The sequence below is a fragment of the Xiphophorus hellerii genome, chromosome 2 (assembly GCF_003331165.1).
Source record: "Xiphophorus hellerii strain 12219 chromosome 2, Xiphophorus_hellerii-4.1, whole genome shotgun sequence".
Classification (NCBI taxonomy): Eukaryota; Metazoa; Chordata; class Actinopteri; order Cyprinodontiformes; family Poeciliidae; genus Xiphophorus; species Xiphophorus hellerii.
In genome coordinates this window covers 21,767,641-21,782,923 of record NC_045673.1, presented here as the reverse complement: position 1 = coordinate 21,782,923, position 15,283 = coordinate 21,767,641, and the positions used below count along the sequence as shown (strand labels likewise).

At 39.6% G+C, this 15,283-nt stretch overlaps 1 protein-coding gene across 2 annotated transcripts in view; it reads left to right on the top strand.

The window, feature by feature from the left end:
- Positions 1-15,283, top strand: part of LOC116736537 (cyclin-dependent kinase 17-like) — a 35,833-nt gene that overhangs the window by 9,925 nt on the left and 10,625 nt on the right. The window contains exons 2-5 of one of the 2 annotated variants that reach the window (XM_032589033.1): positions 3,365-3,504; positions 7,887-8,066; positions 9,644-9,777; positions 13,775-13,900. In XM_032589033.1, coding sequence (XP_032444924.1) covers positions 3,387-3,504; positions 7,887-8,066; positions 9,644-9,777; positions 13,775-13,900 — 558 coding nt within the window. In that variant the 5' untranslated portion in view covers positions 3,365-3,386. The remainder of the gene's footprint in view (positions 1-3,364; positions 3,505-7,886; positions 8,067-9,643; positions 9,778-13,774; positions 13,901-15,283) is intronic. The other variant, XM_032589038.1, reaches the window with a different exon arrangement.

Sequence of the window (15,283 nt, the reverse complement as noted above, 5' to 3'; positions counted from 1 at the left end):
GACGGACCGCCGGTCCACGCTGCCGCTGACGTGTCTCGAGGCGGAACCGACAGATCTGATGTTGTGACAGGCGAGTCAACGTCCTTTTCCCTCATCTTGCCTCGTGGAAAATCAGATTGATTGTGTTTTTACTAAGAATAACTCAGTGAATAACTAGCTGGGAACAAATCGAGGAGAAAAGGCCGTAGTGAAATTTATTTTGTGAAATTATGCTCTCAGTACTTTGCTGTGATGATTGAAGGACTCAGATATGCAACCGCGGTGCTGTTTGACTTCTTTTACTGAATGAAATATTGGTAGACTTAACATTTTATCAAGAATATTTAGTGATATTTGCTGATATGTAATCTCCCTTTTCACCAATAAACTTTCCCTTTTAATACAATTGTTTCAATTTTGTCAGAATTTTACATTTTTGGAGTTACAGATGTGTGGATCAGGATTTTCCTACTAATTTCTGATTTTCTTTGTGTATAAAAAAGGAAAGATGTGCTGCAGGTTATGTTAATAAAAGCAGTCTGTCAAATCCAACAGAAAATGAAAGAATTACAAGATTACCCCTCTATATGCATCTGATTTTTATTAAGTTGCCAATTGGTTGTCAGCACATGTACTTATAGACCCAACATTGTTGCATAAAACAAAATCAGTTTTGGCAAGCCAATCGGCCAACTAATGCTAATTTCAATTCAATCACAACCGAGTTCAAACATTCAGCAACAAAAAGAGCGACTGTGAAATTCTTGACTGTATTTTCTTGCAGCTGGAAGCTTTCTCATTTTACCGTTATCATCACAAGATGACTAAATGTTGACAGCAGGTCTTTGTAACACTCTGTTCCTGAGGAATGTCACTGAGTGCAGTAAATTAATACCGTCTTGCTCAGTTTCTCTGCTTATTTTCACACCCTCTTTGGATGAATGGGTGCGCTCAGTTTTATGTGGAGCTCGATGTACTGATGCATGATGTACAGATTAGTATTTTGCTCTGCACTGTCCCCATTTGCCTTGGCCCGTGGCCCGGGTCAGTCTTGGTCTGCTGCGCGTGGCGCGAATAAGGACAGGCTCGCTGCTTCTCACCTCATAGGACAGATTTTAGAGGAAAATAAACTTTAACCCCTGCTTTAAACCTAAATTAGAATAATGTTGATCATGTAAATACTGTAAATCTACTAAAGTGTGAGTATTCTGGCAACTCGCCTTAGTAACAGCTGGTTCAGTAAAAGCTTTTAAAATTGCTTAGCCTTTCAGTTTCATTTGGTCAATATCTGAGTTGGCTTGTTTAGTAATCTGTTTGGTTGCTCAACAAAAGCAATTTGGTTCCCACAGTGTGAAAATAGACCTCGGTTCTTCTCGGTTCTTTCAATTAGAAAGGAAGTCTAGAAAAAAACAGTTTCAATTTCAGCTCTATTTTCAGACTAAGTTGTTAAAAATAAGTGTCGTCCGTCATGCTGCGATTCCAGATGAGGCCAACAAAGAAACTTGTATACTCATTAGGTTCATTACACAGGGTGATATATTTGAAGTACTTATTTCAGTTCAGCTTGTTGACTACAAGCTAATAAAAACCCCAAATTTAATTTGATGTGAAGTTCATTTGCGTAGCACATTTAATCAACAAGACAGTTCAAAGGGCTTTACGTGATAGAAACATGATGGTGACCAATTATGAAACAATAAACATGACCGATGGTCAAAAGCCGTCATCAGAATAGTCAAGCAAGTACACATGAAATATGCTGATCAATGTTCTACTTTCTGCTAATCAAAGGTAAATCTAAACAGACGGGATTTTAGCCTTGATTTAAAGGAAGTCAGTGTTTCAGCTGTTTTGCTGTTATCTGGAAGTTTGTTCCAGATTTGTGGTGCATAGAAGCTGAATGCTGCTTCTCCATGTTTGGTTTTGAGGATGCAGAGCAGAACCAGAACCAGAAGCCCTGAGAGGTCTGGAAGGTTGCTATGACAACAGCAGATCTTTAATGTACTGTGGTAATTTGTAAAGTATTTTATAGTCTGTTTTCTGAGCTACAGGGAGCCAGTGTAAGGACCTAAGGGATGGTTAGTCTATCTTCTTGGTTCTAGTCAGAATGGGAGCAGCAGCATTCTGACTCAGCTGCAACTGTCTGATTAACTTTATTTTATTAGTAGTATTTTTTAGGCAGACCTGAGAAGACACTGTTGCGGTAATCAGTGTTACTAAAGACAAACACATGCATGGGTTTCTCTAGATCTTGCTGGGACATTAGTCCTGTTAGTCCTGGAAATGTTCTTCAGGTGATAGAAGGCCAACTTTGGAACTAGCTTTGTGTGTCTCTGAATGTTCAGGTCTGAGTCCATCACCACACTCTGATTTTGGACCTGATCACTAGTTTCTATCTTAATAATTGAATCAGTGTGCTGACTCTAGTATCTAAATACCACTTTGGACCAGAAACTAATATTTTCTAACATGATGTTGGGACAATTTTGAGGCCTATACAATCATCTGGAAGACTGGAGGTGGTTATTCTTTTGCAAGAGGTTGCCTAATGCTTGGATAAACATGTTTCCTTATGTGAATTTATAAAAGCACCTGGTTGTGATCGGGTTTTCTGGACTTGTGTCAGTTTATCTGTGATATATGTGGCCCTGTGCAGCAGTTACCTAACGGCGAACCCTGAGGGTCTGTTGCTCCTCCTGTGTTTTTGTCTCTGGCCTTACTCATCGGCATCGCAGACAGACGCATGTCCAGATCTGCTGAAGGCGTCTTGATACCTACATGAGATCACGGGGAGAGGCTGTTTGTTTAATCTGCAAATATCACCGGTCTTGATTCAAAGTCACACACACCGTATCGCTGGAGTCTCCCCCTCCGCGTACTCTCGCACCGTCTCCAAACGCCCTCAATCAGCCGCTCTCACGCAGCCCGTAAACGAGGCTGGAATGTGTGATGCGGACTTGGTGCAGCCCGGGCTCGTCCTCAACCATTCAGCAGCTGATCCCCCGCTGGTTCCTGTGATTGGCCTTCATAGCTCAGTGTGCCAGTAATTGTGCTGTAAAACAGTTGCGTGTAGGAATCTCTCACCAACCTGTCATGCTTTTCGCCCCGAGGGAGGCCCGCAGAGCTGAGTCATGATTATATAGTCACCGTGTTGATTTGTACCGTTTCATTGTTTGCCCCGTCGGATTCCTGGTGATCTCTTACTACGTCTCTTTGTGGGATTGCGAAACAAGACAGCAGGCGGATGAGGTGTCTTCACCCAGAACGGGTTTATGTAACAGATTTCACCGTGTGAAATGTCAAGGCCTGTATCAGGAAGACAGCCTACAAGCTGTATCTATTACCGCCCCTAACATTTTATTATTATTTTCTTTCCATTTCGAAGGCCTCCCCTTCCTGAGAGCTCCATGGAGAAGATGAAGCGGTTCAAGCGACGTCTCAGTCAGACGCTACGAGGCAGCCACACCATCGACGAGTCTCTGTCCGAGCTGGCTGAGCAGATCACGATAGACGAGAAGGACAGCGGTGAGCTTCATTCATGTTTAAATGCTATTGTCGTCACGTAAAGTGGAATCTACGTTCCGACCTCATGTCCTCGATATTCACACTCTTTACAAACATCGCATTTCATCAATTACTACACATCGAGTTAATGTTTAGATATAAGAAACAGTAGAGGGGCTTTGAGATCAACACATCACCAATCACAAACATCTGCCAATACTTCTTTTTTTTTTTTTTAATAAAAAAATAATCATCAGGAGGACAAAACAAGCATAGTGATGAATCCAGTTCAGGAAATACAAAATCTGCAGAGGTTGAATAAAGGAACAGCACCTTGGAAACGTTTCCACTATTCAACCTTTTTAGATTTTAAACACACCGCAACCTCTAACGTCAGAGCTTTTTATTATGGGTTTTATGTGACAGACTAACACAAAATAGTCTGGGTTGTCCCGATCCCACATTAGTTTGATATTATATCATCTTGCATCTAAAATCCCCAATATAAGCGATAGAAGCACTTTGCTCCAGCATTTAGTCCACCGCTTGCATCCCGCATTCAGGTTAATAGTTTCAGGCTGCAGAAGAGCAAACTGTTGGAGAAATACCACAAAACACAACCAGCTGTAACTGCAGCAAAATCTGGTACTAAGAACTCTTGATGCACACCACACTTTTCAGAATTTTATTTGTGAAAATTGTTAAAAACCGTGCATCCTTTGCCATGCGCCTCAAAAACGATGCTGCGCTTTGTGTGTTTTAGGGTCAGAATGACCTTTGCTGCATGTGGGCTGATGAAGCCTGACTCTTATCTCCTTGCGTCATTTAAAATGTAAATTTTCACATCTCGTTCTGTTTCAAGGGTGAATTTTAAATCATCCAGTAAGCCTCATGCACTGCAGAAAGCGTTGACGAAGTTGTGATAGCTGCTGTGAGCCAGATGCAGAAGTCTTGCATAACATTAGCAGGTTAAGAGAGTGTAAAGGAACGGATTCTCTATTTATATAAATTCTGTTGAAATCCCGGCATTGGAACAGTGTTATATCACTATGTTATATAAAAGAAGGGACATTTTATTCCAGCGTTTCTTCCCTGAGAAACTGAATTTGTCAGTAAGATGTTCTTTCACAGTTGCTTATCTCCCAGACTTGTTTCACGTTTCAGAGAAGGTGAGCATAGTTTCCCACAGCAATGCTGCCTGGCGAGAAGTGAATCACCTTGGTGATTTTTCAACAACACAGAGACAGATCTGACTGCATGTTGGTAAATCACAGCTTTATAGCTCAGCTCCTCTGTAACATTTATATATGGCTGAGTTTAGGACAGAGAACTCTTAATGAAGTCATTTTCATTTAATATTTGACTTTAAACTTCCTGCAGATATGTGCAGTGATGGTTATGCTTTGAATTATATTTATTTAATAAATAATAATTCAGTATGATGGGGTATTTTTGAACATAAACTGAAATGTATAATCTGGACTTTCGTCAACCAGAGTAGAATTAGCCAATTTTTGTTTTAAAACCTGATTCTTTTAAATGCATCAAAATTGAGCATCAACCAAACATGCACTTTTTTTCTTTAATAAGAATCAAATGTAGTTTAGGAACATATGTTAGCCTATTTTGCTTAACTGTCATCAGTAAAAAAGGAAACTCTCCAAATTGGAAATGAGTTGATCAGATTTTGCATAAAACCTGAAGCAGACCTAAAAAGTCTGGATCAGTGGATGTCTAATCTCTCACTTCAGTTCGCATTTATCAATGAAACAGACTAATGTAACTGTTGCACATTTATTTTAAACCCATGCAGTCTTTAAGCCGTCTTTCTTTTGTGGTATTTTGCCTATAAGCAGAGAAGTTGTAGAGAAACGACTCTTCTCTGCACGGCTCCACTCTGCAGCCACTTTGCCATGTTTTAATGTCGGAGTAGAAACATTTTGTACTGTTCGAGCGAAGACTGCCGTTTCCCTGAATCCTTTTGAAGGTTGTGGCCTTCGAGGCATCAGGTTAAAGCAGGGTGGCACAGTGCTCCTCCTCTTTATTTATTTATTTATTTATTTTTTTGCAAAATCTACAGAGAAGGAGAGAGGGGAGGAGGGGCCGGCATGCCTCGGTGTGCTATCATGTCGTTGCTATGGCTCTCAAGGTCTGGAAACAGTCTTGAATTTCCATGACATTGCCACGGCGACTTGGTTGACTTGGTTCAATCATCCAGGCATCTTTATTCATGGCCTCCTCTGTTCTTAATCCCCGCATTTCTAAACTCTTTTCTTCTTTTAGTTTCGGCTGCAGAGGTTGACCCTCCGGTTGCACTCCCCCATCTTCTCCTCTTTCTGAGAACTCACTGCGCTTTGCAATGAGCTTTTTCTGTTGTGATTAACACCAGGTTTGCGGCGCTCTTTGCTCGTATAATGGGGTGCAGAATCGCCGCGTTTCTCTGGGAGAAGGAAAGATTGCAGCCTGTTTACCAGCAAGCAGGGTAGAGACGAGACATAATGGAGTAGCCAGATGAGATTTGATCTGAACTGTGTGATTGGTTCTGGTGCTGATCTGCTTATGCAACACCCATAAATCAGGCCAGCAGCAGCAGCAGCTGCCCAGAGATAAAGGGGAAGTGACAGAAGGATATGGGAATCACATGGCTGCATGTACACAGTTTTCATCTGAATTATAGGAAGTTTTTCATTGTTTAAAAAAAAAAATCAAAGTAAGACCAGCTATGTTAAGAGAAAGACATAACTAGAAAACCACCTAAAAGTAGGCCACCTAGTTGCTTTAATTGAAAACAGAAAAACAGCTATTTCTACTGCTGCAAAATAATTTAACATGTACATGTTTATTGTTATATTAATATCAAATTTTTATTTTAATTGTGTTCAATAGACGTGATTAGAAATACAGAACAAATACAAAGTTCTGCACTTACTGTACAGGATATTACATCCTTTTTTTTTCTCTGCTCATTGTAGAGTCACTCAAGACTGACGAGCTGGTATCAGTTGGTTTATCCTCTCCAGTAACCAGCCTCATGCTGCTCTTAGCCTGCCAACCAGTGGCTCCCTTTAACTGTACTGGTAGTACACATTATACATAACAAACTTAATAGTAAATGTTTGACTATTGGTTCAGTATAGAAATGCCTTATTTTTATTGTATCTATTTTCCATAATATTTATGTTTCTTCTTTTGTATTGTAGGCTTTGAACTTCTCTGTACAGTATGTTTGTTTATTGCTACGGGTGTTTATTATTATTCTAGTTTGTTCCACCTTTTTCCAAATGAAAATATGTATTTAATAAATAGTTTGTGCTGACATTGGTGATCTAAGCAATTAGTGACTGTGGAGCAGGTACCTGCCCCCCGGGGGTCCGTTAGGGGGCATTTGGAGGGATTGTTCATCCGGGGTACCAAACAGGTTAGGACCGCCCCTGCTGCCAGCTGTCTGTTTTTGAAATAGCCCTAATTAAGTAGAATTACAATGTGTTTGTTTTTTCCTACAAACAGAAATATTTCCATACCAAGCTTAAAACCAGTGTAATAACCTTCCTTCAACAAGCTGAGTGGGCTTATACATTTAAAATTTAAATATATTCCCTTCATGTTTGAGGACTCATACTGAGACCCGGATAAAATATTTTTGAATTTGACGAAAAATGCCATCTGTAAACTTCATAAGCTTTGTATGCAGTTGAATTGCTGCTGACAAAAATCAGCTTTACTGGTTCAAAAAGCCTAAGCTGTAGCATTTGAAGCTGGAAGCCAGTCAAATCCATCAGTCATAAACACATAAAACATGTTTCCCTCTGACCCTGAATTGACACTCACTAATCTGCGTAATCCATAGCTCTGATGGAACAATCCTCCTCAGAGCTGCAGCCTGATGCCGTCTCCAAGTCATACAACATCCCTGCAGATCCGTTTTCTCCTCATTGACTTTAACCTCTGTCTGGTCATTTCTCACAGCGCAGAACAGATAACGCTGTTTCACCGCTATGTTTACATTTGGTAATGTAGTATCAGAGGAGGGATGTAGTAGTAAATAAAAACATTAATATTTTGAGGATGCATTGCCTCCGATAAAATAAGTTTTGACAGCCTTTTACTAGTGTTGGACACAAACCTATAAAAGACGATATAAAAATATTGGCCTTATTTAACTTGTTTGAGTTTTACAAAAAGTTAGATGTTAGAAAATTTTCTAATAATTGATGATGAATTGAAACTGAAAGAGCTGAGAATAAGTCAGGCTTAGACTGTTTTAATTATATTTTTTAAATTATAGTGTTAACTATAATATATTTTGTTGTAAGTATTTGACTTTTAGTTGTATGAAAAGGTTTATTTCTCTATAAAATTGATTATTAGAATGTCATTAAGTGATACATTCTTGCTCATAACAGGAAGTGTCCTCTGTCCTGCAGAGCCCATGGTGAGGAACGGCCGTCCTTCTTCGGCCCACAGTGTCCACTCGTACCTTCATCAGTGCACAGGCTCCTTTAAGAAGCCGCCAATGAGACGGCCGCAGAGCGTCATCGGAGGAGGGCTGGGTTTGGTCATGCCTCGCAACGGCAGCCGCCTCGGTGAGCTCTGCTTTCAGAACTGAAAATATCGCTGGAAATCTCAATTTTCTTCCATATTGAACTCCTGTCGATTTTACCCCAGTGAATTTAGTTTAAAACATTTAAATAAGATTCGGAAAATGTTATATTTTAATAACCCTGAAGAGAAACAATTCAGCTGTGTCTTAACGAGCGTGAGCGTGGAGCAACCTCCTGATGTGGGAACACATGCATGCACAGAGTTCACAAAAACCTCAATGAAGGCCTGTTTTTATTTCACATGTTTATTTGTAATAAACATAAATAGAAATAATGGAGATTATTCAAGGCAAAGCAAGGGTTCAAGTTCACAATGCATCAGTGCTTTACATAAATATGAAGCCCAGAGGGAATAGAAATGTGCTTTGTTTCTAAATGTGCTCAGGCAAGAGGAAAATTATATTTGTTGCTGTGCTTTTTTTTCCCATAAGGCTCATCGCCAGTGACATAAATAAAATCTGCCACACAAATTAAACCTTATTTACTTGTTCTGTGTCCTCTGACATTAACACACAGAAGGTCTGAAGCTATCCTGCTCCAAAGAGCATTGTATTGTTCTTTCCCTCTCTAAATAATGTGCAACCATACTTGTACATAAACTTGTACATAAAGTTGCACAAGCTTTGTGAACAAGGGCCAAAATATGATTTATGCAGAAGCAAAATAAATGCCACTTCATGGGATGTAAATGCAAGCTGCTCCATTTTCCAACACCAAACAGGCAAGAACTCTAACTTTATTAATAATTTGAACTTACACTTGACCAACTTAATTACTTTGCATCTATCAGCAAATTAATTTCAATACATTGTTTAGCTTTGGTTAATGGGATCAGTTTTACAAAAAAATAGAAAGATAACCCAAATTTATTGGAAATTTTATGTTTTTGTAATAGTAACAAGAAGTCATGAAATAGTCTGTTTTGTTAAATAAAAATGACTATAAACTGAAAACACAAACCACAATACTGTGTTAAATGTTTTTTTTAACTCGCAGCATGTATAAAGATCATCAAACATTTTCCTTTTTTGCAGCGACCACATTTTCTTCCTTTAGAATCTCAGACCGCTGTTCTTTGCTCGGCAAACGTAGCTTAATTAATAATTTTTAACTGATGACCCGACTGCAAAAAGACAGTTTCTGTCAGAGACAAACTTCCTGGTGGAATTAAACAGTTTCAAATCTAAATCTACCAGAGAATGTCTAGTTAAAGGTGGGTGATGCAAACTAATTTAGATTTTTTTATTTATAATTTATTAAGTGTTCTAACATAGCAGCCAATGTACACAATGTAAATAATGTGTACACTGTGTGTTTACATTAGCTTAAAAGCTGGTAATGTGGTCTTTCATCATGATAAATGTTGTGAAAGTTACTCTGGTGTAAAAACTTTGTGTCATGCATGAAACTGTTAGATATTTAAACATATTAAACTTTCTGTATGTTTAATTTAGATGTAAGGTAAAGAAACCCCCTGCAGAGGTATTTAGGAGCCTTGTGTCGGTCCAGAGCCACATGTTGCACATCCCTGCCTTACTGTTTTCCTTCCTATTGTCCAGATATTGTCCATGAGAACATAAACATGGGGTCAGACGGGGAGAGCGATCAGGCGTCGGGGACGTCCTCCGACGAGGTGCAGTCGCCCACGGGAGTCTGTCTGAGGAACAAAGGGAACAGACGCATCTCTGCTGAGGTGAGATGAGCTCCAGTCTCACGTTTCAGACTGGTAATGTCCTCACTTTTCCTCTCCGCTCGTCAAACTGTGGACGTCTTCTTGGATGCGAGTCTGTCTTAACAAACTCTGATGCTTGAAAACGCTCCGGTGTATTAACTCAGCCAGATCTGCCGAATCAGATTATTCGGCCTCCTCTTCGTGGCTGGACGTATGTTTTGAAGAAGTCAGAGGAATAAAGGGAAGTCTGATCATCTCACTGAAGCCTTTTCAGCAGACAAACTGCATCGCCGCGTAGGCGTGTTCTCAGCTCGTTCTCAGCGTGAACAAACTCCGTCTTCTTCCACTTATTGTTCTTCAGAGCAGAGTTTTAAAACGTGGTTCGAAAGCTTTTACTATTGTCACTACGTCCGCCTACTCCGAGTTGTTTTTCTCCGTCTCTCTCTCACACATCCTGCCGAGAGCGACCCAAGTTCGGCGTACCTCTTGTGATTACATAATGCAAAGAGATGAAGGAATAAATCTCTGATTGTCTCTTTGTTTCCTTCATGAGATTGCTCTTCATTACGCAGTAAAAGGCTTTTCTCTCTTTTATGAGTTAAATGGGGTGGGAAATATTGAAAACAGTTTTCAACGTAATGACAAGAAAAATAGGTTTAAAAACATGTTGTTGGTACTCTTAGTGATATTCTGTTGTGGAAATTCAGTGTAATCATTCCATAAAAAGCAGCTAAAACCTGCATTTCTTATTACATCTATATTTAAAATTATTAGCTTGTTTATTATTTTGTTATTCTATGTTATTAAGAATAATTGTTAAATGTCCAAAGATCCTCTTGCTCCTTTGGAGCCACAAGTTGTAGACCTCTGGATGAGACTGATATCACTAACAAAGATTTTTATTAACATAACCTGTAAAAAATATGTATGTTTGAGAGTGAAAGTCTGCTAATTATTTATAAAATTTGAAGAAAAAGTTTATTCACTTAAACTTACCAACTTTTCCCCCAGAAGATATTGATCAACATGTTTATTAAAATCTTCCTGCAAATGTTGTCTTGGTATTTTAGGTCTAATATGCGTTTATCCGAGTAGTGAGTGCATCTAGTGCGTCTCCGATCGTTAGAAGCGAATGCGGCACCTGCATCCGCTTGCAGGGCGCCTCAGGTTTTAATGGGCTGATGAGATTTAAAGGATGAACAGCTGACATCAATCAGGAATCAGGACAAATGTCTGTCCAAGTGAATCCTCAGGAAGACGAACGTCCCTCCTTCATCTTTACATTTTAACGGATGTCATTTTTGTCATTAAACCGTGGCGCAATAAAAAAAGGTTGCATGTTCCGCTGTTTTCACATGTCAAGTTTCTTTGCGGTTCCAACTGAAAATGGGATAAATGAGTTCAAACAAGGTGATTTCATCATTAATGAACACTTGTTTTTGCAGACAGTCGGTGAAGACACCATGCACGGAAGATTGCATGTGGTTGGAAAAAAAAACCCCATTACGTACTTGTGGTGTAAATTTTGTGCTGCCCACACAATAAAGCTGAACTCTGAGAGAGCAGCACACCTCATACTTCCTGTTTCACAAGCAGAAAAAGTTCATTACAATGAAAGTCACAGAGAAACTGGCAGGTACCTGGCAACAGCGCAAACTTATTATTAATGAGGAGCAGCCACTGGGGTCTTTTGTGGCGGCTTCACTGACTGAGAGAAACGAGAGCGTCCCTGTGCGTGTTCAGGTGGCGGATTGCGTTTCTGCAGAGGAAGCCCTGCCGTTTTGGGATTACATCACCAGGATTAGTGTAATGCGGTCCAGATGGGCCCGTGTTGTAAGGGATTAGAGCGGGACGACTGGAGGAGGGGAGGCGTGGGTGCAAAGATCAGGCGGTGGATGGACGTCGCTTGAACAAAACCGCCAAATCTGGACGCGCGTGCGGGAACGACAGGGCGGCAGGGGGGAGTGTTTCTGGAAACATGCGAACATCCCAGCAGCCTGCCACCAAGCCGAGCATCTGTTGAATAATCTGCCATCAGCAAATTGTTCGAAAAAATGTTCAGAAGAGCGACAGATGCCCATTCGAGAACCGCAGTGTGTTTGTTGATGGCTTCAGATGAAAACAAACCAAGACGCCGATGAACAGGATGTGAAAATCTGAAGCATTTTTCAAAGGAAATGCTGAGATTAGGACGGCAACTAGCAATTACTCTAGTGATCAATTATTCTTTTGATTATTCTGACAATTAATCGAATAAAAAAACTGGCACATTCTACAGGATTTTCATTTTGCCACTTACGCCTTTTTATATAATACTAGAAATGCAGTAAAAGATGCAAAAAAAAAAAAAAAAGAGACTTTAAATTTTTTTTTTTTACATTTTAGTGCCTAAAAAGCAACAACATAGCATTACTTCAGTACATTTGAACTGGGTGACGGTAAAACTGTGCCACCTGAGACGTTTTGGCTAAAACTTATTTACAGACCAAGTTGTTTTTATCTTGGATGCAAAATGTAGATATATATTGTATAGTTTTGCTTAACTGCTGCTCTGAATATATTGATTTTTCAGCAAATGTCCTATTTTGTTAACTTTATTAACAATTATTCAATTACTAAATTAGGTAACTATTATTTCAATAATCGATTAATCACAATTAATCATTTGATCCCTTAGTTTAGATCTAATTTAAAAACATCTAGTTGGTTCCAGAACAAAATATTTTGACCAAATATCTACTGAAGTTTTTTTTAATACACATTTATAAAGTTTATTAAAAATAATGGTATGCTACCATAATGAAAAAAAGTCACACTTTTAAGTGATTTAGATTTAATCAGTAATTATGCAGTTTAATTTACAAACCAGTTTGCATTGATTAAACCTAATTTGTCTTAAATGTGAATTGGAAATGTAACATTTTAATAATATGCTTGCAAATTCGCCAGCCACTTATGGAGCACATTTTTGTTCACCTGGTGCAGCAGATGATCAACCTGTTCTGCTTTCTACTTCCTGTTTATTCAACTACCTGCCTCAATGTTTTGAGCTGCAAACGGCCTAAAACTTCGGTCACTGTTGTGTGTGAATGACAGGCTGAGGGTCAGCCGACCCGTCCAGAAGGCTGGTATAGATCTATCAGTTTCCAATGTGCTGAAATGTTGGTTACATAAAAGTCGGCGTTGGCTGAAAACAGGAAGTTTAGGTGTAAATGTTCCAGCTGGAGGCAGAGTTAAAGCAGCGAGAGAGGCCGGATTAAAAACGGTGATCTAACCAACTGGAGATGCATTTTGGGTAGGATCCAGATGTTGAGTCTGTTTGAGTTTATATAACATGTCAGTGGGATCGCAGTGGACTAGCGGGGCATTCCAGGACCTCTCTCAGATTTCTGAAAGGGACGAACCTGTAATATAACAAAAGGTGCTTTAGAATAAAAAAAGAAACATTCTCCTGCAGGTGTGTTATGTAAACACACCTGTTATGTTTTATTGAGACGGTTTTTGACATCAATTTTGATTTGAAGCTAATTTTGTGGCTGATTCCAGAACAAACACAGTTTGATTGTTTCAAAGCAAAGACTAAATGATTACAGAGTTGACTCTGAGCTATCTTTGGTGTCTTAAACGATAAATCTCCATGATTAGGACAGATAACATTGCTAAACACAGACGTTTTTTTATGTATTCTAAAACTATAGCTGCAAACCTTTGACTTGAATATTGTCAAGACGCTGAGCTTAAGTATTCAAAACATACAGTTTGTTCAGCTGTCTGCTGGAAGTCTTGCTGTCTCTCACTCTTTTGTCGCCTGAATGAACAGGAGACACATATCCACATAGTAGAAAATACTATTCTTTAAAATCCGTTCTCGCATCTCTGCATGTTGGGAGGAAAAAATGTCTCTTCTGTGTTTCAGTCAGAACCAATCAAGCTGAAGATCTGCAGATTCCTGATGACTTTTGTTTCTCTTTACATTTCCTAAGATCTGTTTCATATTTTCATCCGGGTGTATTTGCAGGACTTGAACAAACGTCTGTCCCTACCTGCCGACATCCGGATACCCGACGGCTACCTGCAGAAGCTGCAGTTGAGCAGCCCGGCCTTCGATCTGCCGCTGAGCCGACGCTCCCGCAGAGCATCGCTGGTGAGGAAGAGGAGGAGTTTTAATGTCGGGTTTATTACGTTGTAGTCCAGAAAGGTCAAATAGGAAGAGGGAGCATCTCAAATCAGCTCCAGTTCTCAACATTAAACACGTTAAATAAGAAGTAGGGATCATGGGGAGTGTGTCTTTAGGTCAGGAACGTCTTTGTTTTTTATTTACAGTTGCAATTACTTTACTGGAACATGCTTGGATTTCAATAGAGAGCCTGTGCTAACTAATGGATTATTTAGTAGCTGAAAAAGATCATTTTGATAAAAGGGAAAATAGCATAAGCATTGCTCTCAAAGGTGTTAAAATTGAAGCTAAAATCCAGATTCACTTCTGTAGAAAGCCTGCTCTGATTCCTTCAGACTTACAAATTGAAGTCAGAGGTTCTATTTTTTTTCCCCCCTCAAGAATCTGACATTTTGTGACGTCAGCTTCTCTGAACCACATCCAGAGTAAATGCTGCTTTCTCTCTACGTAAATAAAACCTAAGAACAGCAAAGAGGAGCGGTGTGAACAAGTTGTTTGGTTAGAAGACAGATACAGTTTCTCCCTCTAACTGGAATCCCAACACGTTTGGATCGCGCCTGGTGAGATGGGTTCACGGTAAATGCAACCGACTGGGGGGGAAAAAGACACTCAGATTTTTCCCAGGGGCTTTTATAGGAGCAACATTCCTGTATAACAATGAATCAAAGCTGAAGCTGCCGGAATGTTTTTTTTCAGGCCAGGTATGTCGTCTGACTTGATATTTATTAAAAAAAAAAAAAAAAGACCCTTCAGAGAAAATCATCCGAACCAGGGAGGATTTAATTTAAAAAATAAGTTTGATTAGAAGTTCAATTCCAGTTTTTCCCTCTCTTTTTCTAAATGTGCCTCTATTCAGGTAAATTGAGACATTGTAAAAAGCAATATTGGACCGGCCGCTTCATTGAAAATGCACTTCCATAGGAAATCTTATAACTGTCGCCTTTTAAACACAACTCGACAAAATTGAGTTCCTTCTGCCAACATCTGAGGTTGGCGGCCTGTGAGTAAGAGAAATGAGAGTTTAATAGAAACGGAGCGGTCGGGTCGCGGCGAGGCTGCTCTGTAATAAAGCCGACTGCGAGAGCCCTGTCTTACTTAAAAGCAGAAGTGAGCGAATCTGATCCTCCCAGCTTGTTGCCATGTGTTTTAAAACGCAGCGTTCCCTTTGTGAGCAAGCTTCAGTAATTGGCTTGAGATTTTACTTTGAATTTGCATTGTTAAAAAAAGAAGAAGAAAAAAAAGCGGAACTGAGGAACACGTAACCCTGTCCCCCGCCCAGTTGGCTTCATTAGCATACATTCTTCCCTGCAGGGTTGTTTATAAAGCTCTGAATGGCTTCAGTCGAGTGTT